This window comes from Dipodomys ordii, unplaced genomic scaffold, assembly GCF_000151885.1.
Source record: "Dipodomys ordii isolate 6190 unplaced genomic scaffold, Dord_2.0 Scaffold41, whole genome shotgun sequence".
Taxonomy (NCBI): Eukaryota; Metazoa; Chordata; class Mammalia; order Rodentia; family Heteromyidae; genus Dipodomys; species Dipodomys ordii.
In genome coordinates this window covers 3,245,480-3,271,092 of record NW_012267257.1, presented here as the reverse complement: position 1 = coordinate 3,271,092, position 25,613 = coordinate 3,245,480, and the positions used below count along the sequence as shown (strand labels likewise).

General features: G+C 36.2%; 1 protein-coding gene across 1 annotated transcript in view; it reads left to right on the top strand.

Annotated features, from left to right (window-relative positions):
* The first annotated feature begins 377 nt into the window (after window positions 1–377).
* The window catches only part of Itga1 (integrin, alpha 1), a 77,674-nt gene continuing 52,438 nt past the window's right edge, over window positions 378–25,613 (top strand). The window contains exons 1-6 of the mRNA XM_013018510.1: window positions 378–517; window positions 7,090–7,202; window positions 10,013–10,101; window positions 10,218–10,329; window positions 11,514–11,641; window positions 23,767–23,915. Coding sequence (XP_012873964.1) covers window positions 378–517; window positions 7,090–7,202; window positions 10,013–10,101; window positions 10,218–10,329; window positions 11,514–11,641; window positions 23,767–23,915 — 731 coding nt within the window. The remainder of the gene's footprint in view (window positions 518–7,089; window positions 7,203–10,012; window positions 10,102–10,217; window positions 10,330–11,513; window positions 11,642–23,766; window positions 23,916–25,613) is intronic.

The following is a 25,613-nucleotide window of genomic DNA, read 5'->3' as shown; positions in this document are numbered from 1 at the left end:
TTATTTAAACAAATACAGACTTGAGCTTCATAGACCAGATATGACCCACCTCCTCCTGGCCTAAATATCATGTGTCAATTTACATGACTCAGCCCATGACCAGAACCATAGTGTCTCTCTCCTAAATCAGACTAAATGATACTATTTCAAAGATGAAATAAGAGACATGAAAAGAGAGAGAATCTACAATGCTAAAATGTTATCTCTCCTTCCTGTTTCCTTCTTGTTGCTGTATAACATATATCAATATGTATAAAATGTACATATATATCAGCTATAAGTCATAACACTGATTTACAATTCCTCAGGGTTATGAGATTTGTAGTCTTCCCCTGTTGCCTGGGAAACAATGATTTTAGTCATCTGGTACGGCCTGGATGGGTCAAAATGGCTTACCTCACATGCCAGACAGTTCGTGGGAATCCACAAGCAAAGCTTCTGATCTCCATGTGGCCTCTCATCCTCTCTTAGGCTACACTAGTCCTCACAGCATGGTGTTTTCAGATGTCCAAAAAAGGTAAAATGGAATCCACAAGTCCTTTCAATTCCCATGCTCAGAAGTCAGAATGTCATTTGTACTGCATTCAGTTTATTAAACCAAATCGCAGATTCAACAGTAGTAAACTAGATTTCTCTTTTCCCGAAGCAATGAAGGACACAAAGTCATGTTACAAAGGTGTACAGAATTCTTTATCATCAATAACACTTGCCGACCTCTTGACTGGGTTATCTGGAGCCATTTCTGGAGGATGGAGACCTTTTTCTTTTTTTTTCTTTTTTCTTTTAGTTGTGAAAATACTGTACAGAGGGGTTACAATTACATGGTCAAGATAATGAGTACATTTCTTATCAAGCATTGTAGCCTCCTCCTTTGTTTCCCCTTCCTATCCCATCCTCCCCCCACTCCCCCAACCAACCCTCCTCCCCCCACACCAAAGTTGTAAAGTTCGTTTTCGACATAAGACTTGTACATCTCATTGTTGCAATGGGTCCACCTGTAGAGACCTTCTTTAAGGTGGCTCAGTGGTAGAGTGCTTGCCTTGCATGTGTGAGGCCCTGGGTTCGATTCCTCAGCACCACATAAGCAGGAAAAAAAAGCCGGAAGTGGCGCTGTGGCTCAAGTGGTAGAGTGCTAGCCTTGAGCTGAAGAGCTGAGGGACAATGCCCAGGCCCAGAGTTCAGGCCCATGACCGGACTCCCCCCCCCCCACCAAAAAGAAAAAGAGTATAAGACCTTCTTTATTTTAAAAACAAACCTGTTATTCTGGATCCACACACACCCTACCTGCCTGCCATGGGACTCATCTCTTTCCTGCAGCTGCAGCATTTTTCTTGTCATTCCTAATTTTTGAAGCATCATTTAACCATAGAGGTTTCTTTGATAAGTTTAAGCTTTCTTCACTCATTAGCTTGCTATTCTTCTGGGGAAGGGGGACATAAACCTACATTTATTAGCATAGCCAAGAACTTGAAGTTAGCTGCAAATTCATGGGGCCATTCTTACCTCCATTTTTCCCCCCATCAGTCATAGGGCTTTAACTCAGGGCCCGGGCGCTGTCCTTGAGCCTCTTTGTGCACAAGGCTAGTGCTCTACAACTTGAGCCACAACACCACTTCAATTTTTTGACTGATTATTTGGAGCTAAGAGTCTCATGGGGACTTTCTTGCCTGGGCCGGCTGTGATCCTTAGATCTCAACCTCCTGAGTAGTAGGATTATAGACATGAGCCACCTGCTCCTGGCTTTCTCCTACACTTTGATTCTCCTTTCTTCTCTGCCTTCTATGACACCCCTATTTCTGACAGCCCCTCTCTTTGATCACTTCTCACATCTAATTTTCTTCGTCTTTGTAAGTTTCTTCCTTCCCCTATTTTTCCCACATATCATCTTTCAGCTTTCTTCTTACTCTGTTTTCTTTCAACATGGTAATGTTTACTGTTAGGGTCCCAGCCAAGCTCCAATCATGCTCACACATGTTCTCCTTGCTTTCTAAGATGTTCCTAACAAGACTGACCTCAGTTTTCTACAAATATAACCCCTTAGTGCCCTTGCTTCCTCTCCTCTTAACATTTTCAGCATAGTAACTTCAAAAAAAGAAGCATGCCTCTACCAAAGGCTTTGACTCAAATATGCTTTGGGGAAATTCCAAACTTAGAATATAACACAAATGTTTATGGAACCAGTGTTTCTTTCCTCTCTTTGTACTTAAGTCATAGTCTCATCTGGATTGTTTAGTAATTGTTACCTTCTCCCTCTAACTGATTTTGTTCTCTTGAAATTTACACATGTCATTGCAGGCAAGTAAGCTTTATAATTAATGATCATGGCACATTCCTTTAGAAAAGCTTCAGCAGAAACCAGGTATGGTGACACATGGCTTTAATCACAATGCTTCTGAGACTCAGGCAAAAGAATTGTGGTTTAAAAATGGTCTTGGCTACATAAAAATTTTCAGACCAGCCAGAGTGGACTAAATATTAAGACCCTGTTTCAATTTTTTAAAAATAATAGAAGTTCAGTCCTGGTAAAAAGTTTGTGAGTTTCCATCTCATCAAAGAAACTGCAGTGGTGGACCACACAACAAAGGTGACCAAGCTCTCCTCCCATTCAATATTGTGCTAGAATTCCTAGCCAAAGCAATAAGGGAAGAGAAAGAAATTAAAGGGATACGAGTAGGAATAGAAGAAGTGAAACTATTTGTAGATGATATGATTCTATATTTAAAAGATCCTAATGACTCCACCTAAAATCTCTTATGTATGTTAAACACTTTTGGCAAAATATCAGAATAACAAATCAATGTAGAAAGAGAATAGGCTCACTTATATTCTCTAAATTGTTTTTAAGTATAAAGCCGGTTTATCCAGTCATTTACATAAAAGTAGAAATATTAGAAAAACTTGTCATAATTACAACATATTTACATTCTGGTGTATTCTTTTTCAATCAATATATTACTTAGATGTTAATTGTTTAATAATCTGAAATGAAGTTACAACAATAATAACTAAAATTTAGATTGGCCTAGTATGCACCAAATAATTTTCTAAGCATTTTACATACATTAACCCACTTAATTTTCATGATGAACCAATGAAATTGATACTTCTGAAATTCCTTAAAGGTTTGCAAACTTTATTTATTTATTTCTCTATCAGTTTTTTTGTGTTTGTTTGTTTTTGTCAGTCATGAGGCTTGAACTAGTGGCCTGGGCCCTGTCCATTAGCTCTTTTGTTCAAGGCTAGTGCTCTACTACTTTGAGCTACAGCTCCACTTCTGGTTTTTGAGTGGTTAATTATAGATAAGAGTCTCATGGGGACTTTTCTGCCCAGGCTGGCTTTAAACCATGATCCTCAGATCTTAGCTTCTTGAGTTACAAGGATTACAGGCATGAGCCACTGGCACCCGGCTAGTTTTTTCTTTTTCTGACATTACTTATTTATCATTTTAAAGTAATTGTAGAAAGAATGTGCTGTTTAACAAAGTTTATGAATATAATGCCCCTTAATCATTATCACCACCTTCAACATTCTCACCCCCCTTCAACACACTCCTTCCCTTATTTGTTTTAATTTGGGGGTATATACAATGAATTCTTGACTGAATTCTCCTTTTCCCCCTTCATTCATGTACACTTCTCTCTTTGTTCCCACACTCTCTTTTGGATGTATCTATTTCCTGATTTGAGTCCTCAGTGAGGTGGTTATACTTCAGTTCTTTCATTTGTAACCACTTGCATAGGGCCCATCCCATGTGTTTACTTCTAGATTTATAGGTACAGTCTACCACAAATGAAGGAAATCATGCAACCTTTGTTTCTCTGGGGTCTGGCTTACTTCACTTAATATAATTTTTTCAACTCTTTCTATTTCCTTATAAATGGCACAATATCATTCTTTCTAATAGATGAATAAAATTCCATAGAACGTTTTCTTGATCCATTCATCTACTGAGTTTTATCTGAGCTGATTCCATATCTTGGTATGGTAAATAGAGCTGCAATGACCATGATTGTTCTGGTAGCATTACTATAATCTTGGATGGTGTTCCAATGGGTGAATGCCCATAAGTAGGATTCCTGAGTCAAAGGGTAGTTTATATTACATTTTTTAGATTGCATTCCACACTGCTTTCCAGAATGGTTGAACAAGCTTACATTCCACCAACAGTGTATTAGAGTTCCCTTTTGGCCACATCCTCATCACCATTTGTTGTTGTTTATTTTCTGATGATGGCCTTTCTAACTGGGTGAGGTTCAATTTCAGTGTTGTCAAACTTTATTTTTATGTGACACATAAAACCTAAAACTTACATCTACATATAATGCTATACACAGTAATAAGATATCACATAGTAATTTGATATCTGCAGTACAATATAAGGTTTAAAGCGGGTAAAGCATATTTGTATCCACAAACACTTCAGGAAGAAATTTATCATTAAGGCTTTTAATATGCTTTCTCCATTCTATCAACATAGAAATTAAGAAACCAGTAGCTGTTTCAACTAGAGTGCTAATCAATGATAAATTCACAACTTGAGTTCACAAACTTTGTGCTACCTTTAACAGAAAGAAGTAAATTCCTTAGTATATGGAAAATATGCAGAACAATGTGTGACACATGCTATAAATTCAATAAATGCTGACTAATATTATTACTAATATATAGAGTTTAATAATCTGATATCAAAATTAAGTCATAAAATTTTTTATCCTATCATGCAATCTTGTGAACCACTTTTTAAATGACAGCACATTATCTATAAAATGACTCAGCAATAATTATTTAATTCTTGTTGGTGACTATATTGCTTTTAGTTTTTTTCTTATATTTAGATTTTTTCTCTACTTATATTTATTTATGTTTGGGTACTGGGGTTTTGAACTCAGGGCCTCACTCTTGCTAGGCTGGTATTCTACCACTTGAGCTATGTTTCTAGTAGCTTTTCCCCCTTATATTTAGGTCATTTTAAAACGACAATTTCCTAGGAGTAAAAGTAGGATAAAAATAGGGTTTAAACCTTAATGAATTTAAACATTTTTGTGTTTTTTTATTCACATCTGAAACTACTCTTTAAAAAAAATTCGTATCTGAAACTACTTGCACCATTTGCTCAGTAGCTCAGTATTTACAACTGTCATAGAGCTTATTTACATGAATATGAGCTTGCCCAAAGAAACAGTCAAAACGAATCCCATCATTTTCAATACAATAGACTTTCAAATATCTAAAAATGCACACCTCAGCTTTGCAAACTATGTAAAGCTAAAAATAAGAATAAAAATTCACTTGATCCACTTGTACCATGTACAATCTCTCCATTCTTTTTAGACATTTCACTTCATGATAAATATTTCTAACTTCCCCATGAAAATCACTTGCCTGACAAAGCTTCCAGGCTCTTTAACCATCTGAGTCCTACTCCTAAATACACTCCATTGTTGTCTATGTCTCTCTAACTCTGAAGCTTCCAGACATGGCCTAACCAGTACAGAGCACAGAGGGACTATCACTTTCCTTGACCAGGGCATCTATTTCCAGCAAGGCAGCCTAAGGTCACATTAGCATTTTTGGCACTAACATACACCATTGGCTCATGTTTACATGCTATTGACGAAATCCACCATGACTTTTTCACATGAACTCCCATTAAATGAGGTTGCCCACATCCTGTGCTAATACAGAGCAGTATACAGTTTAGTAATGTTGCTTACTGAGGTTTCTGTTAACTTTATGATTCTTTTTGTCTAATGTACAGCTAAATCGAAATGACAGGCTCCCTATGAAGATATATACTTTTAACCACGACTGACAAAAAAAGATATATACTTTTAAGTATTCTAATGCTGTATCTGTCTTTATTCAATTCATTAAAAAAAGGCATATCTTAAGACAATCAGATGTTCAACCTTTGGTTGCAACCTTTGATTGCAAGAAATCAGTCTTTGGATATAGCTGTTTAGCCATCCATCAACCAGCAACTTGAATCCACCAAGTACCTCAACATTCAACCACATTCATCCATCTTATTCCTAAAGATAGCTAGGAGACTGTTAAATGTCTTGTCAGACATAAATCACTGTATTACAGTGATTTCAGAATTCTGCCTAAGAACTCAGTAAGTCATTTCCAACCTACCACATATCTAAGTTCTTATAAACTAGTACATGTTTATATTAAACTCATAATGATTTCATGTTTATATTTCATGAATCCTCTCTGAAATGATGAATTTCTCATTGGAAAAATCTCTTAATGCTTATGGGTCTTTTTTAAAAAAAAGAGCACAGTGGCAGACTTAGCTAATAAATATTAGTTCAAATTTTAAAACAATGCTAAAAAGTGGTTTGTATGTCCCTCCCCCACAGTATAACCCCCACTTTCATTGTATTTGATGTTGGTATAATTTGGGGAGGGGACCCATTGCAACAATGAGATGTACAAGTCGTTATGTCTAAAAACGAACTTTACAACTTTGGCTGGGGATGGGGTGGGTGGGTAGGAGATGGGAAGGGATGGGAAGGGATGGGAAGGGGAATCAAAGGAGGAGGAGGCAACAATGCTTGATAAGAAATGTACTCATTACCTTGTCCATGTAATTGTAACCCCTCTGTACGATATTTTCACAATAAAAAAATAGAAGGCAAAAATTTTTGAGATCTTTCTTATTCTTAAAAGTATATCCTGGCTGGGAAGGTGGCTCAATGGTAGAGTTCTTGCCTTGTATGCATGAGGCTCTGGGTTTGATTCCTCAGTACCACATAAGCAGAAAAAGCTGGAAGTGGTGCTGTGGTTCAAGTGGTAGAGCACTAGCCTTGAACCAAAGAGCTGAGAGACAGTGCCCAGACCTAGAGTTTAGGCCCCACAACCACCACCACCAACAACAACGAAAGTATATCCTAAAATTTCAAATCAATCTGCAAATTTGCAGATTTGCTTATTGGAATAAAACTAAATTACCAACAAGATAACTATTTTATTGTGCCTATGGGATTACTGTCAACTCTCCAGAAATTTGTCATAAAATAATTAAGACAAAAACAATTCTTTTTGTTCAGAAATGTGAATTGATTTTATTTTAACTTTCAGGGTGCTTATTGGTTCTCCTTTAGTTGGCCAGCCCCAAACCAGAACTGGAGATGTTTATAAATGTCCAGTTGGGAGAGGTGGTTCATTACCTTGTATAAAGTTGGATCTACCAGGTAAGTAAAATTAAAAACAATATATTAAATCTCACTATTCTCAGTGAAAAGGTTTCAAGTGACTAAAAAGACATTATTAGATGTAATCTAGAAGCATTCTTCAGTAAAAATCTGAATTCACATAGAGTTACATCATGATTCCCTCTTCTTTTAGCTTGCTTTAGTAACTATCAAGAAACATCTTTAGATTTAGAATTATTTTTACTAATTTTACCACCTTTGGCACCCCCAGTTCAAAATCCTTTGGTAACATGAAAGAAATTTGCCAAATAAACTTGTTCATCACAATTCTCCCACAAAATTTAATTTAGTGCTTGCTTCTCACACAGAACTAGAACAAGAAAAAGAATGATAGAGTTTGTTAAAAGAATAAGAGCTATTCCCATAAAAGAACAAGGAGATACATTTATAGTAAAACAGATGCATGTGATAGAAGTATCACTGCAGTTAGAACATGACCAGAAAATTCCTTTAGAATTATTCAGGAATTAGAAGAATTAATTCTATGTTCTATAGAATTCGGTGTTCTGTAGAACATTGAATATCATGGAAACAATTTCTTTCTTTTTTCTGGAGATTCTTACCTCTAACCACTCAAAAACTGGAAGTGCTCCACTGTGGCTCAAACTGGTAGAACTCCAGCCTTGAGAAAAAAATCCCAGGGACACTTGCCCAGGCCCTGAGTTCAAGTCACATGACTCTAGTTGCCTTTTAAGATTTCTGATTTTCGTTGTGAACATTATTCTGTGAATATTACTCTGTTTTTGTTCCTCTACCTGAGAATTCCAACTTCAGGAATATCTCAGCATCATTTTCCACTTATTGCTTTTCCTTGAGATTGAGTCACATTTTCTTGCTTCTTTTGTGTTATATATCTGGAACATAATCAGGATTATATTTTTTAATAGAAGAATGGAAGGTCTAGATCCTACTATATATTTTGTATCAACTTTTTGTTTAAACTATTTCATTTGGCTGAACTTAATTATTGAATTCTGACCTTTTTGCAGTGAAAAGCAATTTAAAAATCTCTCTTCAGTTTTTGCTACATCTTCTGCATAACAAAAAAGTCACTTAACCAGTGCCAATCTCCTGTTCCAGGTTCCTCTCTAGCTTCTCTTTGTCTCTTTGCCTTCATGTTTTTTTTTCATAACTATTTTCTTCTTCTCACTAGAATTTACAATAATCATCAGCAAAACAGTTGTTCCTCCACTAATGGAAGCTACATTTTTGTTTTCTAAAATCAGCATAGATATTTAAACAACATCAATAGTAAGACATTTCTACAGTGGCCTGTAATGGTTCCAGCATGCTTATCCTAGCTCAACATTTTTGTAAGAAAAACTCACATCCAGATTATTTGAGGCCAGTGTATAGCAAAGCCCAGTTCCAGGTAGAGAGCACATAAAATTATTGGATATAAACCAATGCTAAGATTACTGTTTTAAACTGACCCTGAATCACAGCTTCATTACCAACTTCTTTTTTTTGCGGGGGGAGGGAGGGTCTGGTCATGGGGGGCCTGAACTCTGGGCTTGGGTGCTGTCCCTCAGCTCTTCCGCTCAAGGCTAGCGCTCTACCACTTGAGCCACAGAGCCATTTCCGGCTTTTTTCTTTTTGCTTATGTGGTGCTGAGGAATCGAACCCAGGGCCCCAGGCATGCAAGACAAGCGCTCTACCACTGAGCCACCTTCCCAGCCCCCAACTTCTTCTTAATGTTACTATTTTTTATTTCTACTACAGTGCTGAGTTTTGAATTCAGGATATTCTTGCTAGGCAGGCATTCTACCACCTGATTTACACTCCATTCCCTTTTGCTTTAGTTATTTTTCAGGTAGAGTTTCTTGGGATTTGCTTTGTTGTTGTTTGGTTTTTGGTTTTGTTTGTTTGGGGTCTAAGGCTAGCTTAGCACCATAATTCTGCTACCTATATACTCCCACATAGTTCAGATGTGGTCTCAATTACTTTTTGCCCAGCCAGTCTCAAATCTTGATCCCCCTGATTACCTCCCATGTAGCTGGGTATACAGGTGTATGTCTGTTGTCAATATAAAGTCTATAGATACAAAGACAGAGATCTTCAGGTAGGGCTCCTTCTAGCTTTGACCAGTGAGGCGCATCTATCTCCAACTTGAAGTATTTATGCAGTCTAGTAATCAGGGTTTAGGAGCTGTTGTTTTGCCTGTCCGGTCTTACAGGTGAAACAGTTTGCTAATTTTGTCAGGTTAGATTACTGGAGGCCCCACCATTCTAGCATGGAATGTCAAGTGTACTCCTTTCATTGAATCCCCTTCACCCAAACTTCCTGGCCACTTCTCTAGGCTTGCTCCAGTTTTCTTTGTAATCTTCATTGTTTGGAAGAATCATGCTGAAAAAATTTTATGTTTGACTTTTCTTTTCTGTTTTACACATCTTCTCTTTCCATCTCAGAAATCACATTTCATCACTGGTTGTTTATAATGAAGAATGTAGGGTTGCTTTGCATTTACAATCTTATAAAACTATGTATTTTATTCATTTTAATTAGCAAAGATGTGTGAAAAGCAGTCTCACATTCTCAGTGCCCTGCTAGTTCTGCATTCTTTCACAGTTCAGCCCAACTATTTGAAACAGTGATACAGACTGTTTCTGGGATTGAAGCCAGCCCCTCAGCCCTCGCTAGTTCATTGTATTCCTTAGTAACACTTGCAAGTCTACCGAGTGGAACCAAAAGAAGAATGTGCTATGATATCAACAAAATAGAATCTTTTAGGGAGAGGGCACTTTCACTTGGCGGAACATGTTTTCACACTTACACTTACTTCTTTGCAGTGAATACATCGATTCCCAATGTCACAGATGTAAAAGAGAATATGACTTTTGGATCAACTTTAGTCACTAACCCAAAAGGAGGGTTTCTGGTAAGAAAGAAGAAAATAATAACACTTTGTAACAACAGGAATACATCATTATGCATCTTGTTATTAAAAATCTGTTCTTTTATCTTATAGTTTTTGTTTTTTTAATTTTTTAAAAGGCATGTGGGCCCTTATATGCTTATAGATGTGGACATTTGCATTACACAACTGGAATCTGTTCTGACATCAGCCCCACATTCCAAGTGGTGAACTCCTTTGCCCCTGTACAAGGTACATATTTTATGCACTATTCTTGCATGTTTGAAAAGCATAAGCAATGAATGAGGCATAAGTATACATAGAAGCATACCAAAAAGCTACAAGCATTTTTTATTTCCATCTGTCACCATTACCAATTTAGGTAAATGTTTGCTTTGCTAGTATATAATAAAGCTGCAATGCTATTGTTGGAATTGATATTAGTGCAAATAACCTCTACAGAGTCAGGTTTGAACTTCTAACCATGTTATGTGTATTTAAAGTTGAGCCTGTTTGAGGAAAGTAACTTCATCTGAAGTATGCTTAGAATGAAAATGTCATCCCAAATTGCTATTGAGAACTTTTCCAGATACAAAATTAATGAAAATTAGAAATAGTTCTGTTTGTTTAAACCCAAACCAACTTTAGATGAATGCACTGAGCATTTCTTACCTCCTTTGCTTTTTCTAAATCCATTATTTTTTTCTAATCATAAAAGCAGTAGGTCCAGTCTATAGCATATTAGCTTACCAATTAAAATGAATTTCTTTGCCCCATTTGTTAGGAAATGGAAAGACTTGGAAAAAATTATATTAAGTGAAGTAAGCCAGGCCCAAAGAAACATAGGTCCCATGATTTCCCTTATTTGCAATAACTAGTGTATGTCTGAGACAAGCAGAAATGGTCAGATAAGTTGATGTTAGGTGAAATGAACCCCAAGATAAGAATTCAAATGTTTTTTTTCATTCTTGTGATGTGTCTAACATATTTATAAAATGATTTCTTTGTTGCTTTGTATGTCCTTCCCCCACAGTATAACCCCTGCTTTCATTGTATTTGATGTTGGTATAATTTGTGGAGGGGAAGGGCAAAAACAAACTGTTTAACTAGAGATACAAGTGGACCCATTGCAACAATGAGATATACAAGTCCTTATGTTGAGAAACGAACTTTACATCTTTGGCAGGCGGGGCGGGGGGTGGGGGAGGGTTGGATGGAAAAGGGATGGGAAGGGGAAACAAAGGAGGAGGCTACAATGCTTGATAAGAAATGTACTCATTATCTTGCCCATGTAATTGTAACCCCTCTCAGTATTTTCACAATAAAAAATTAAAAATAAATAAATAAATAAAAGGAATTTCTTCCCACCATGAAAAGTTTCTCACCCCTCTCAAAAGAAGGTTCTGAGTTTGCATAATCACCTCTTCCTATTTCAGAGTGCAGTACACAGCTGGACATAGTCATCGTTCTGGATGGCTCCAACAGCATTTACCCCTGGGAAAGTGTCACAGCTTTTTTAAATGACCTTCTCAAAAGAATGGACATTGGTCCGAAACAAACACAGGTACATAGCTCTGGGTTTATATTTCTCTTGTTCTAAACAAAAAATTTTAAACGCTTTTATTGAATATGAATATTTGAAAAATAGTCTAACTCATAAAGGTAAACTAAGGATGAATTTTACATTCTATAGCCATGATTTTATTTAAGATCATATTATTTCCTAAAGAGGAAATGTGAAAGTTGCCATTCTCAGTGTTCTCAGAAACTATCCTCAATTTATCTCTATAAAGTCATAATTTAATTCTCAATTATGTAACAAATGAACTTACCTTCAGTGATATCGGAGAAGAGTTTCAGAGTTTGTAGAGAAAGTTTAAAATTACCTATAATCTCTTTTCTCATTCTAGATAAACAAATTAGTAATTGACTACTGGATATTTATTGAAGTATATTTTTCTCTGTATTAATACTTGCTTTTGTTGGTGGTGGTGGTGTAGTCACCTGGGCACTGTCCCTGACTTTTGTTTGGCTCAAAGCTAACCCTCTACCACTTTGAGCCACAGCTCTACTTCTGGTTTCAGTTGGTTAACTGGAGATAAGAGTCTCATAGACTTGCTTGCCCAGGTTGGCCTCAAACCAGATCTCAGCCTCCTGAATAGGAGGATTATAGGAGTGAGCCACCAGCATCCAGCTTATACCTGCTTTTTGCCTTAAATAAAAAATAGTGCTCCAGGTTCTGGGGGACAGAAAGCTGAATATCTACTCTTGCTATTCTATAAATAAGTACATATTTTAAACCCAGCCCCTTTATTGTCTTTAACAAAGTGGAACACGTCCCACTGTTCTTCCATATTAGACACTAAATTTCTAATTAATTTAATATTGATTAAAATAATACAGTGACAAATCCAAAAGAGTAGATAACAGGAAAAATGGATAACAAGTAATCAGTGCCTAGAGGGAAGGAATTAGCAATGGCATCAGTCTAAAAGGCTGCTGTGTGGATCGGGAGTGGTAGAAAAACATAGGGGGACTGTAAGATAGTGTGTACTGTCTGCTGTTCTTCCCTTTCCATCTGAGACTGTTTTGGGAGTGGCACCAATTATTGTCACACCCACACAAGAATTGAGACAAAGTATACACACACACACACACACACACACACACACACACACACAGCTATGCATCTAGGTGTATCTTTGTAGGAATCTCACTTATTTCTGTCTTTCTCTGCACACACATACATATGTGTATACAGGTATATATATATATATATATAATTTTAAAAAGTGATGGTAGTTGAAGGTTTCACTTTGGAACTCAAAGTTTAAAGTGAAATGTCATTTTCTTAAGATCCTAAATTGCATAGAGTAGGTGGAAGAGTAAGGTTATCTATTTATCTATCTATCTGTCTATCTGTCTGTCTATCTATCTGTCTATCTATCTATCTATCTATCTATCTATCTATCTATCTATCCATCCCATTGAACAATACAGAATTTCTTGAAAGCAGCGTAAAATTATTAAAGGAAGTGTGCTTTTATTTATCACAAATTGCAAATTTTTCAGTAGATTCAATTTCTCAAGCACAGTTGACCTTCTCAAGTAAATCACTAGAAGTTTTGAGAGAATATTGTCTCTCTTCTTAACATGAGGTGTAAAGCAGCCTGATTCTATATCCATCCAAGAACTTTGGTTTGCTCTTTCTTCTGGCACCTGTTCTCTCTGGACCCTGTTTCTTTTCTTTCTGTACTTCTCAAGACCTCTCTCTCTGTCTCTTTTCATTCCTCCTTTTCTTATTTTTCTGTCATCCTCAGCTTGATCAGTAAGATTTCACCGAAAACTAGGAGGAATCTTGAAAGTCATTGAGCTTCCCACATCAATGTGTGAAGGGTTCAAGAGAAGGTAGATGGCGTGTTCAAGGTCACTTTGCTTGCTGATGACACATCAGCTCACAAGTTCTTGAATTGTAGTCCCCAAGATTTTTCTATCTAAGAGCTCTACTTTCTAAGTTTCCAGACTGGTCTCACTTCTACCACACCCTGACTGTCCTCCTTCCCCAGACTCCCCTCCACCTCAATCATACCAGGTTTCCCAGATTTTCCAAGTTCCAATCTCATCACTGTCAGAGCTCAAATGTTATCATTTTTGTTACCCCTGCCTCAAGATGGTTTTGCTAACAAGTGTTTTCTTTCCTTCCACCTGTTTTATGTCTGTTACATCTATTGTACCTTTTTAGCCAATCTTCTCGTTCCAAACCTAATAACATTCTTGCTGTTTTTGAATTTTCTAATATTGCATGGCAAACTACTTGTTTAGTTTTATCATTCAATTTGCTTTCCTATTTTACTGCACAAATGGTATGTAAGTACTTGTGGCTGTGGCATGTTTGAAGTTGCCTCACAACTCCTAAAAGAAAAATCTCAAAACTGATTTAAAAATAATAACTATTGCTTCAATGAAGATTAGCATCAATGATTCAGTTCTGGAAGAAAAGAACAGTTACTTGTTCATGTGCCTGATTGATTCTGTAGAAATTTTTATGTTTTTCATTATCAGAGCCATGAATTAATTTGTCTTACTAAGAGTTCTAAGAAGAGCTATTTTACTTGTCTATCAGCGGAATTCCATGCTAGAATGGGCTTCACAGAGTTCTGTGTCTTTTTTAGAGATAACAATGACTCTATTCAGAGGCATGGGAGCCAGTCCTTAGAGCCCAGATACTACAATGAATAGAGAGAATGAACTTACCCTGAGGATGAAGCATAGAGTCAATGTCACTTAGTTCCAGAACTCCATTCCATTTGCAATATCTAGTATATGTCTAAGTCAAGCAGAAAAGGTCAGATAAGTTGATGTTAGGGAAATGAACCCTAAGATATGTATTCAAATGTTTTTTTCTTTCATGCGATTGTTTCTAACACATTTATAAGATTATTTCTTTGTTGCTTTGTATGTCCCTCCCCCACAGTATAAGCCCTGCTTTCACTGTATTTGATGTCGATATAATTTGTAGAGGGGAAGGGGAAAAACAAATCGTTTAAGTAGGGATACAGGTGGACCCATTGAAACAATGAGATGTACAAGTCGTTATGTCGAAAATGAACTTTACAACTTTCATGTGAGGGGGCGGGGGGAGGATGGGAAGGGATGGGAAGGGGAAACAAAGGAGGAGGCTACAATGCTTGATAAGAAATGTACTCATTATCTTGCCCATGTAATGTTAACTCCTCTGTACAGTATTTTCACAATAAAATAAGAACTCCATTCCACTGTATAACACTGTGAGCATGGTCATTTGTAATATTTTCTAACTTTGCCCAAGAGAACCTGCTACCTGAAAAGAGAAAATGGCTGCATTTATGGGGTTTTTGTTTGTTTTGTCGGTCCTGGGTTTTGAACTCTGGCCCTGGGAGCTGTCCCTGAGCTCTTTGGCTCAAAGTGAGTGCTCTACCATTTGAGCCACAGTACCACTCCCAGTTTTCTGGTGGCTAATTGGAGATAAGAGTGTCACAGACTTTCCTGCCCAGGCTGGCTTTGAACCGCAATCCTCAGATCTCAGCCTCGTGTGTAGCTAGGATTACAGGCATGAGCCACCAGCACCTGGCTTAGTTATGATTTTTAATAATTATATTTTATTGTTATTGTGGAGGTGATATACAGACATGTGACAGTTACGTGCCTCAGGTAATAAGTACATTTCTTTTTGAACCATGTCTCCCCTCCCTCACTCCCTCCCAGTTTTTCCATCCTATGAGTACCACTGCTATATATGTCTCACTTTTTTCTGTGCCCCACTTTACCTTCCTAAAGACAAATAAGCTAACAAGAAAAAAGGGAAAGGCAACAACAAAGTCTCTTCTTTCCAGCATTTGAAGTTAATTTCATAAAATATTACTTTATATGATCATATGCACATGAAGAAATGTTCAACATCTCTGGCCATAAAAAATAAAATACCAATTTTTACGTGACATTTTCCATGTTTCACTTATTGTGATGCTTAACTACACGCATTCAATTATTCAGATGTGTGTACTGAAGGTGCATTATGTACCAGCTCTGTGCTACAAATTGGTTAAAGGTAAAAATGAGGAAGACATGGCTGTTACTGATGAAGACATGGCTGTTACTTAATGACACTTCTGACTGATATAGTTACTCAACTTGTGGCTCCTCAAGTTTCTGCTTTCCAGTATAGACATGCTTGAACCATGTGCCAGCCTTTTAGAATCAGCATCTTTAGGTGGAGGGTAAAGGTGTTCTTATGGAACCCGTGTTTTAAAATAAGAAACACATGCCATGTGAAAGCAGATTAAAGTTTGGGAAACACCAGACTAATGAATTTTGTTGTGTCACATACTCTAGATCATACAAGTCTACACTATCTTTTTACCTTCAGCCGTGACCAGCCCTGTACTCTGGGTAATATTGAGCCCTCAGTAATCACTAAAGGTACATGTCATAATTTGTGCAGTGCCATAATTTTCTCTAGTGGTAGAACTTTAATATGATATTTTTCCTATTGACTCACATTAAAATGTTCTTTTATGTTTATTAAGATAGTTTTTAGTCTTTTATTTATATTTTATTTTCTCATTTTTTGTTTGGCTTAAGCTACATCAATGACATTTTATGAATAATTTTCTAAGAAATTTGGAAAGGCCTAGTAACTAAGCGATTACATTTGTTAAACATTTTTTTAATGAGATTTTTAACTAGGTACTTCAACACTTTAAAGTTCGGCATTCTTTCAGTAGACTCAAAAAAGAAATTAATTCATAAAAAATTGGAATGATACTCTCACTTCAAAGAAATCTGCATCGAATAACATGCTACTTTTCATTGGCCTCACGGAAATTCTGTCTCAAAACAGACTATTTGTTTTGACAGTCATTTTTTTCCCTAATAAGTGGCTAACATAATTTAAGCATGCTTAATGTATTCTTTTGTTTTGGGGGGGTTCTTCAGTTTGCTTGTTTGTTTTAATTAAAGCATTCAATTCTTGATTGCAAAAATTATCTTCTAGCATTTTTCCTCTTCTTCACTCACCCTTTCTAGTCCTGTTCATGAATGGAAGAAACATTAAATTAAATTGTGAGAAAGATTTTCGAGAAGTTGTAAAGATAGAAAGCTAAGAGTCAGTGGAATGGAGTGTTTAAGATGTCTCATGCATATCAGTGGTGTTAAGAACCGCGTTGAAAAGGTCCGTGGAGAAGATTTCTTTCTAGAAGAATCCTACTGAGAATGGCTTCAATAGGATCATAAAATGACCTTTATGTGTATCTTCAAAGTTGGGACACATAGTTGACTAGGGCCTGACTAGAGCCTGGAACAACTGTAGGGCTGACAGCAGTGCTGTCTGTCTGCTGACAACCAGAATAAAGGTAGCTATCCTGGGATTAGCTTGTTCTCCAGGAATTTGTTAGAACAAAGAATATGTGTGTTTCCCATGGATCAGCATGGGTCACTCAAACCAAGAGCCAGCATTAGGTCATGTTAGATCCTATCCATAGAGTCTCCTGGTGGTAAGTGGCTACATATGTTGAGAAAAGCAGAAAACAGCTGTAATTCCAAGAAACTGAGGTCATATAGTTCATTCACTAAGGACAAAAGTGCAGGTGAGTTATCTCAGTGAAGTGGTTTGCTGAAGGACCACGTATTTGGACCTGATTCATCCTAGGAAACTAAGTATTTCTGTGCCCTTCATTTATCTTTCTACCCCTATCTCTGGATAGGTCAGGTCAGAAGTTACAGTTAATAATCAAAGGAAAACAAGTAGGAGAACTCATGAAGAAAATGCCTGTCACACTACATTCTCAAATATAGGTCCTTTATCTCCCATAAATCCTCAGTAGGAGCAGGAGAGAATATGAAACTTTTAATTAACTTGGATGTTTTGTCTTCTTTATTTTATTTTTATTTAGATAGAACCATATAAATATTTGGATTTCTTTGGACCTACAAATTTAATGTGCACAATTGAATGCCACATTAAATTATACAATTTAGCCAGGCACTAGTGTCTCATGCATGTAATCCTAGCTACTCAGGAAGCTGAGATCTCAGTATCATGATTTGAAGCTAGCTCATGCAGAAAAGTTCTTGAGACACTTATCTCCAATGAACCACTCAGTAAAAGCTAGAAGTGGAGCTGTGGTTCAAGTGGTAGAGCACAAAGAGGCTCAGGGATATCACCTACACCCTGAGTTCAAGCCCCAGGACAAAAAAATATTAAAAATTAAAGAGGTGCTGGGAAGGTAGCTCAGTGGTAGAGTGTCTGTCTTGCATGCATGAGGCCCGGGGTTTGATTCTTTAGCACCACATAAGGAGAAAAAGCCAGAAGTGGCGCTGTGGTTCAAGTGGTAGAGCACTAGCCTTGAGCTGAAGAGCTGAGGGACAGCACCCAGGCCCAGAGTTCAGGCCTCACAACAAACAAAACTAAACAAATTAATTAATTAAAAAAGTTAAAGAACAAATTTTACACAATTTAATGTGGCATAATCTATAATAAAATACAGTGAGATAGACACCTTCAAAAGAATAATCAAAAAAGTCCTAAGATATTCTTCCTACCCAGGAATAACAGAAACTTAGCTTCATATAAGTTTTAAGGTATTGTAGGCCCTACCCCCCCCACACACACATACACACCAAAAGCAATTGCTTGCTGATTATACATCCTGAGATTTTGTTTGCTGTATTGATTGCAATTATATATTTGGTACAATAGAAAGATTGGTTTTAGTCACAGATTTATCATTAGTATTTGCAATCAATGAAATAAAAGGTAATATCAATATGAAATGTTCCTCGAAATAATTATTATCTCAACAAAGAAGGAAGAACAGAAGCCAGGACAGAAGGAAGGAAGGAAGAAAGGAAGGAAGGAAGGAAGAAAGGAAGGAAGGAAGGAAGGAAGGAAGGAAGGAAGGAAAGAAGGAAGGGAGGGAGGGAGGGAAGGAAGGGAAGGAAGGAAGAAGGGAGGGAGGGAGGGAGGAAGGAAGGAAGGAAGGAAAAGAGAGATGAGAAAAGTGAAAAAGGAGAGAGGGAAAGAAAAGAAAAATGATAACAAGAATACTTGTATGAATCACATGGTAATTTAGATACATTAGGGAAATGCAAGAAAAATGATGGAAGAATCCACTTTAAATAGTTACTCTCTCTCAATATATGTGTATATATATATACATATATGTATACATATATATATGTATGTATATATATATATATATATATATATATACACATATATCCATTGACCCATGAAGACTTTTACAAAGATACTCAAGGAATTTTGCCAGCCAGTCTTTCACCCAAGATAAAGTAAAGGCTATAAAATTGCCTTTTTAAAAACCACCTATAAAAACAAACCTGAAACACTCTGAGATTGCCATAAAAGATATGATGGTATAAACATTATGGAGGTCTTATTGATCCTCAATACCTAAGCATAACATTGTTTTTAATAATAAATGGGAATGATGTAAATATGTCAGGTACGAGTGCATTACCCTAAATAAAACCAGTAAATTGTGAGGCTTGATATAAAAGTGAAATATACTAATGGAACAATGTCTAGATTGTTCACATCAGGAGTGTAGCATAGCACTAAACTGGGCAAAATAAAAAAGAGAAATTAATTAAATGTTAGGAATATTATTTATCTTTCTTTTTACTGCACATTTTATAGCTATTTCTTTAGAAGACTTAAACATGGGGCCTGATTCATTGCCTTTAAGTCCAAAAAGAAGCTTGATTGAGTCCTTTAGCAAGCCCCTTGACAATCAGGCTAGGGGTTCTGGATGTGATACAGTCATTGAAATCAATCTTCTCTTGTTCTAGCCTTACATCTACCCCATCTCTACCTGATAGGCACCTGACTAATCACTCCTTATCTAGAATCAAATAGTACCCTATTTCCTGCTGAATAGTACTCAACCTTTCCAGCAGACTTAAAGGCGTATGACAACCTGGCCCCCAGCATTTCCGGGGCATCCTGCTTCTTTGGTGCTTGTTCTAACTCTTCCCCTTCAGCTCTAGACCTTCATTCTGTCCTATCCAGTACACATTATGTAGGACTCCCAGTGGCTGGAATGCTTTTATCCACCCATCCCTTTGTGTGAGCTGATATATTCACATCAGTTCAAATGTCACTTTTCTGTAATTTTTTATGATGATCTATCTCCCCAACCCTTCCCAAGAAAAATGTCTTCCCCTCATATCCCCATAAGTTTCACATGTCCAGAACTTTTTTTGTTTTTGGTTGGTGGTGGGGCTTGAACTCTGGGCCTGGGCATTATCCATCAGCTCTTCAGCTCAAGGCAAGTGTTCTACCTCTTGAGCCACTGCACCACTTCCAGTTTTCTGGTGATTAATTGTAAATAAGAGTCTCTCGGGATTTTCCTGCCTAGGCTGGCTTTGAACTATGTTCAGATCTCAGCTTCCTGAGTAGCGAGGATTACAGGCCTGAGCCCCTGGCACCAGGCTACACGTCCAGATCTTATCACTCCAATATATCTCCTTTGTTTTGTCGGTCTAGCCTACTATCCTGGTAGATTGTGCATTTTTTGATGACAGAATGGTGATGACAGGTATTCTTTTGCCATTCTCCCTTACAGAAGATATACACTGAACCTAGTTTTTTTTCCTTGAGCTGCTATAGTTTCTGCTTTCTTTTTCCATTTAGAAGAATTGCCAGAGTCTTTCTATGTATATTACTTGTCACCAACTCTTTAACTTCAACACTCTGGGTTTTGTAACATTCCAATTTAACTGACTATTGCAATTGGTTGCTTTTTATTCTATTCTTTATCATCAAGACATGTTGCAGTTACAAGATGACTTTGACTCCCTCCCAAAGTATTTTCATAAACCGTCACTTATTCTTTTCCTGGATGTCTCATTGAGAAATCTAGATCTACATATTCCCTCTTCTATGAGGTGTTTCAATGTGAGATCCTGAATGTACTTATGATTGTCTCTTCTCATGTCCCCTTGTAATATGTCTTCATCACTTGGCTCACTTTGTATCTTTAATTCTCATACTTATTTGATTCTACATTAATCCTTTAAAATCAGTTTCATCTGCTTAAATTATAAGAGGGAATTTAAACTATGTCTATTGAACTTATTCTCCCTGATTCTTATTACAGTGTAACACATGTATGTATATGTACATGTGTATTGTAGTAGTGTTGCTGTTATTGAACTCTTTTCTTATACTAAAATTTAATAAATCATATCCATTTCTGGGAAGGATTCATGACAAATCTCATTCTGTCTGGTTTCTAAGGAAACAAGCAACCAGCCTCAGCCAGAGACCTACACTGAATGTCATTTCCCTGAGATTTGAGTTTCCACTCCCCACTCCTCTCATTTCCCACACTTCTTTGTATGATTCTTTTTCTGCTTATCATCATTTTCCTGCTATCTCAGCTTTCTGCTGTGTGAAATGGTACAGTCATCTAGTGGGAATGTATAAGGGTCAACTGTGAGCAAAGCAAGACAGTAGTAGGGATAAAAGATGTCATAAGCCATGACATAGTCCCTGCCTGCCCCTTTAGAACTTGAAGTGCAGTTGCAGAGATAAAGCATGAAGATCAGTTGAGAAGAATGCAGCACTCAGATATGTTTGCTTCTAAGCTCTGAGAAGGGAAAGGTCAATGTCAGTATGGGTTACATTGGTGACTGAGGAGAGTGGGAGTTTGGATAGCATGTAGAAAAAGAATTGTTCCTGGTAGGCTTTTCATTTCCTGCACTCAGGCAATGCTTAAGGAGAGGTTGAGGGACAGGGAGGAAGAAAAGATCCTGGGAGCTGACTTGAAACCTTTAGTGCAAAACAATATAGAAGACTAAGGGCAGACATCTGAAGTCTCAGGTAGAATAATTAGAAGCAAATGAAAGACAAGAGATGAAGGAAGCAAACGCTGTAAGTTACGTAGTATCTTAACATTTATAAAAATAAGCTTATGAGTGACCCATAGTAAGGAGAGAGAGAGAGAGAGAGAGAGAGAGAGAGAGAGAGAGTCTGACTTAACAAGGTTTTTGAGATTTTTATTCTTCCTAGTGTGAAAAATAATTTGTCCAGATAATCTAGTAGTTTTTAGAAGGTTCTATCAGATAGATATATAAAGTATTAGCCCACATTTGGCACAAAACTGTTGTTCAGTTCACTTTTATCTCCTTTGTGTACAAGTGAAATACTCTCTCCTAGGGAATTAACAGCAAGAATTTTATTGACATAAATAAAAAGGAACAGAGAACACTCTTTAATAAGAAGCGGTAGAACTCTTGAGCAATACTCAAATGTGCACCCCCGCTTGAAAACTCCTGACCAAATTTTAAAGGGATACCAGTCTATAAATTGTGCATTTTTTGTTCAGCAATACTGTGTCCCAAAACACACCACGGAGGTAGTTGCATTTAACCAAGGTTGAAAATGAGCCAAGTGAGTTAATGGAGTGAAAAAGTGGTTAAAGGAGTTAAGTTTTTGCAAGTAAATGATTATAGTGATTGGGCCATGGAATGCAGGCTAAGTGCCAACAAAAGCATAATATTAATGAATTTATTGGAGGTCTTGAGGTATCAGTGTAGTCAAGAAATTCATGAATCAGATTTAATAGGTAAATGAACAAAAGTGATCAAATCGGCGAGGAAAACAATTGAAACTGCAATTGAGTGAAGCTCTTCAAATGAAAAGGTCAAGGACAAGATTTTTGGAATGGGTATCATAGAATTAGAGGAAAGGATACTGCAGGTGAGATTGATAGAGGAATGAAAGGTGAGGCTACTCAATAGCTTATCCAAGGAGGTGCTGAAATTCCCACAGATAATGACCAAAGTAGAAGTGAAAATTTTTAAAATTCTTTAGACTCCAGACCAATCAAATGAAAACATGGAGAAATAAAAACAAAATAAACTCTGTAAGTTATTCTGAATGGGTGAACAATTAACTTCCATAGCCATATTTATTCACTTCGGTACCTAGAATTAAGCAGAATGACTACTGAACTAAGTCGGTTCACTCTTTTTTATAGGGAACATTTATATTCACAAAGACAATGTGAAACCTACTTGAGTTCCTTTCAATAATTAGTCAGTGATTCCTAGGATCACCAGTCAAAAATTGTAGTGTGACTGGAGAAGAAAATTAAGCCTATGCAAAGATTAAAAAATGTATATCACATTCAATTAATTATAAGTCAAGGAAATGATTTGAAGTCATGGATATATCCTCATCTGTTTTTAAAAATATTTCTTGTAATTAGGTGGTTATATCCTACCTTGCTACCAAAGGGGATTCTGATCATCTCTGTCCCAAATATAGTAAAACCTAGTCTCAGGACAGATAGTGAATGATAGTAAGAAACAGATAATGTCCTTAGAGAAGCAGAACTAAACAGTAATAGAATAATCAATTTTCTTGTTCATTCATATTATACTATATACCTCATCTTAGAATTAGCTACATATATTTTCTAATTCTTTCTTTGTTAACTAAACAATTTCAAGGGTGAATTCAAATATTCAATTTTCTTTTTACAATGTTATCTATTTATTTGTGTGTTTTATTACATAATTCAATGTATCACAGTGTCTCTTTTTATTAGCAGAAGTTAGTGGGAAAATGACTAAAGTATGGAAGAATTGTAAGGGACACATTTTTGTTGAGAAGCAGTAAGTAATTGAATTAGCCCTTGTATATCACATGTCTTATACTTCTTTCCACATTTACTCTATGAACTGAGCTTTTTAAACTCAGGTTCCTTATCTACAAAATGTGATCATTTGGTTACCAAATTTCCAATCATAAAATATTTTAAGGCTACCAGAATTCATCTGTAAAAATTATTGACTAGATAATCTAATCATTAAGAAGTTTAACAATGTCAATTTTATTTTTGTTCGTTAGACCTCTAATACCCACAAAATTGTCATCATTGTCCTTATTAAGGTAGAAAGATTGGTATACTGATAGATTTATAAAGTCACCTAAAAAGTTGAACAAGGAATTTTTTTACATGTAGGATTAATTTTTTGATTTTTTTATTGTGAAAATACAGTACAGAGCAGTTACAATTACATGGGCAAGATAATGAGTACATTTCTTATCAAGCATTGTAGCCTCCTCCTTGAACAAGGAATTTTGCTAGATGTATAACTAACCATGGTTTGGTATTTCAGGTTGGAATTGTACAGTATGGAGCAAATGTAACCCATGAGTTCAACCTCAATAAGTATTCATCTACAGAAGAAGTACTTGTTGCAGCAAAAAAGATCAGCAGGAGAGGTGGCCTCCAGACTATGACAGCTCTGGGAATAGACACAGCAAGGTACAGAAACAAAAAGCAAACAAAAGTAAAAGACCATGTGAAAGAACTACACATAGTCTTGTCCACCGGAACTTGATTCAATGTTTACTTTGGAAATATTTCATATTGGCTTGTTTAAAATTAGGTTCAGAAAATCAAGTTAGCCTGCAATGAAAACTCACCACCCTTCTTCTGTTTCCCTGTGATTACAAAGGTCTAACTTACAGAGAAACAATTTTAAAGTTAACTGTAGTATACTTTGTTGTGTTATTGGGGGTATAAAGACCTAATATTAGTTATATTTATTACATTTGTTCTTTTTTATTGTTTTGCATTTATTCTTTATGTTCAGCTTCTAGGAGTCTCAATCTAAAGTAATGGATTAAAATAAAATTTAGTCATATCTACTCAATATATGTGTCTACATAATATATATGTAGACACATATATTAATATGACCATATATTTTAGTACTTGAATTAGCATCATTGAAGCTATGTTAATTTAAGCATGATAATTTAAACATATGTTAATTTAAAACAGATATGTTAATTTAAAACCTTTCAATGTGAAGCATGAAAGAAATACAAAGAACTTCCTCATTTTTCATGCTTTGTTTCCTTCTTTACTTTTTTTTCATTTCCCTTCTGTTTACAATCCTTCCTTCATCCTCTCTGATGATTTCTTCATGGAGAAAGCATAACCTGCTCTGTGATTTCATTTTGTTTCATAAGAACCTACAAACTGTTCTCTGTTAAAAATGCAGAACATCTTATTTCCTGTATTTTCTCCAATCTCATCCAGTTCTTATCTCTGGCCTATTTCTTTCCATGTTATTAAATATAGAAAACTACAGGCAAACCCATTTCACAAAAAAATCTAAAAAGTAGTTTGTCTCAGGTTAAGAATCATTCTATTAAGTGTCTTTAACTTCTGGACTCTCAGTTGGTTTTGAATTACCCAGGCTCTTATTTGACCTGACTAACAAAATCAGTATTTTAAGGAGGATAAAATGGTTCACATGAATATCATAAGGTTGGATATTCAAATGTGTAAAATTTCATAGGCAGCTTTAGACTCAATAATGTTTGAAAAGCATATTGTTCTGGATACAGAGATCAAGAGGCAATAAACACAAAACAGATGGGATAATTTTACATTTACGTATCTGTAGGATCACCAAATTGCATGTACAGAGAACACATATATGTAGTGTCCTGAATGCATTCCATATTTGATTGTGACAACAAATTCCAAATAAATCAAAATGTTCTTTGAAAGCCCTAAGCCTATAAGAGTTTTGAGTTGTATACCACTTACAAATGAACATTTGCCTTTGAAATCTAATTGAAGAAATATTCTGCCTCCCTTTGCACCTGTAAAATGCCACTGTGAGAAATATGTCCCTAAATGGATTTTGTTACATGCTCCCAAAAAGGGTTAACAGTAAGGCAACATTTACTGAGTGTTGAATATACATACAAAGTCTGTGGTCATATTGTAGGATGAGTATTTTTATCATACATTAGATTTTCATGACTAAGCCTATTTTAAATTATTTTTTATTCCTTTTAGGTAGAACTAATTTCAAACAACAGTTTTCATTGCTTAGAAACCACTATCTCAGCCAGATGTCAATGGCTCATGCCTGTAACCCTAGTTACTCAGGAGGATGAGATCTGAAGATCACAGTTCAACATTGACTTTGTCAAAAATATC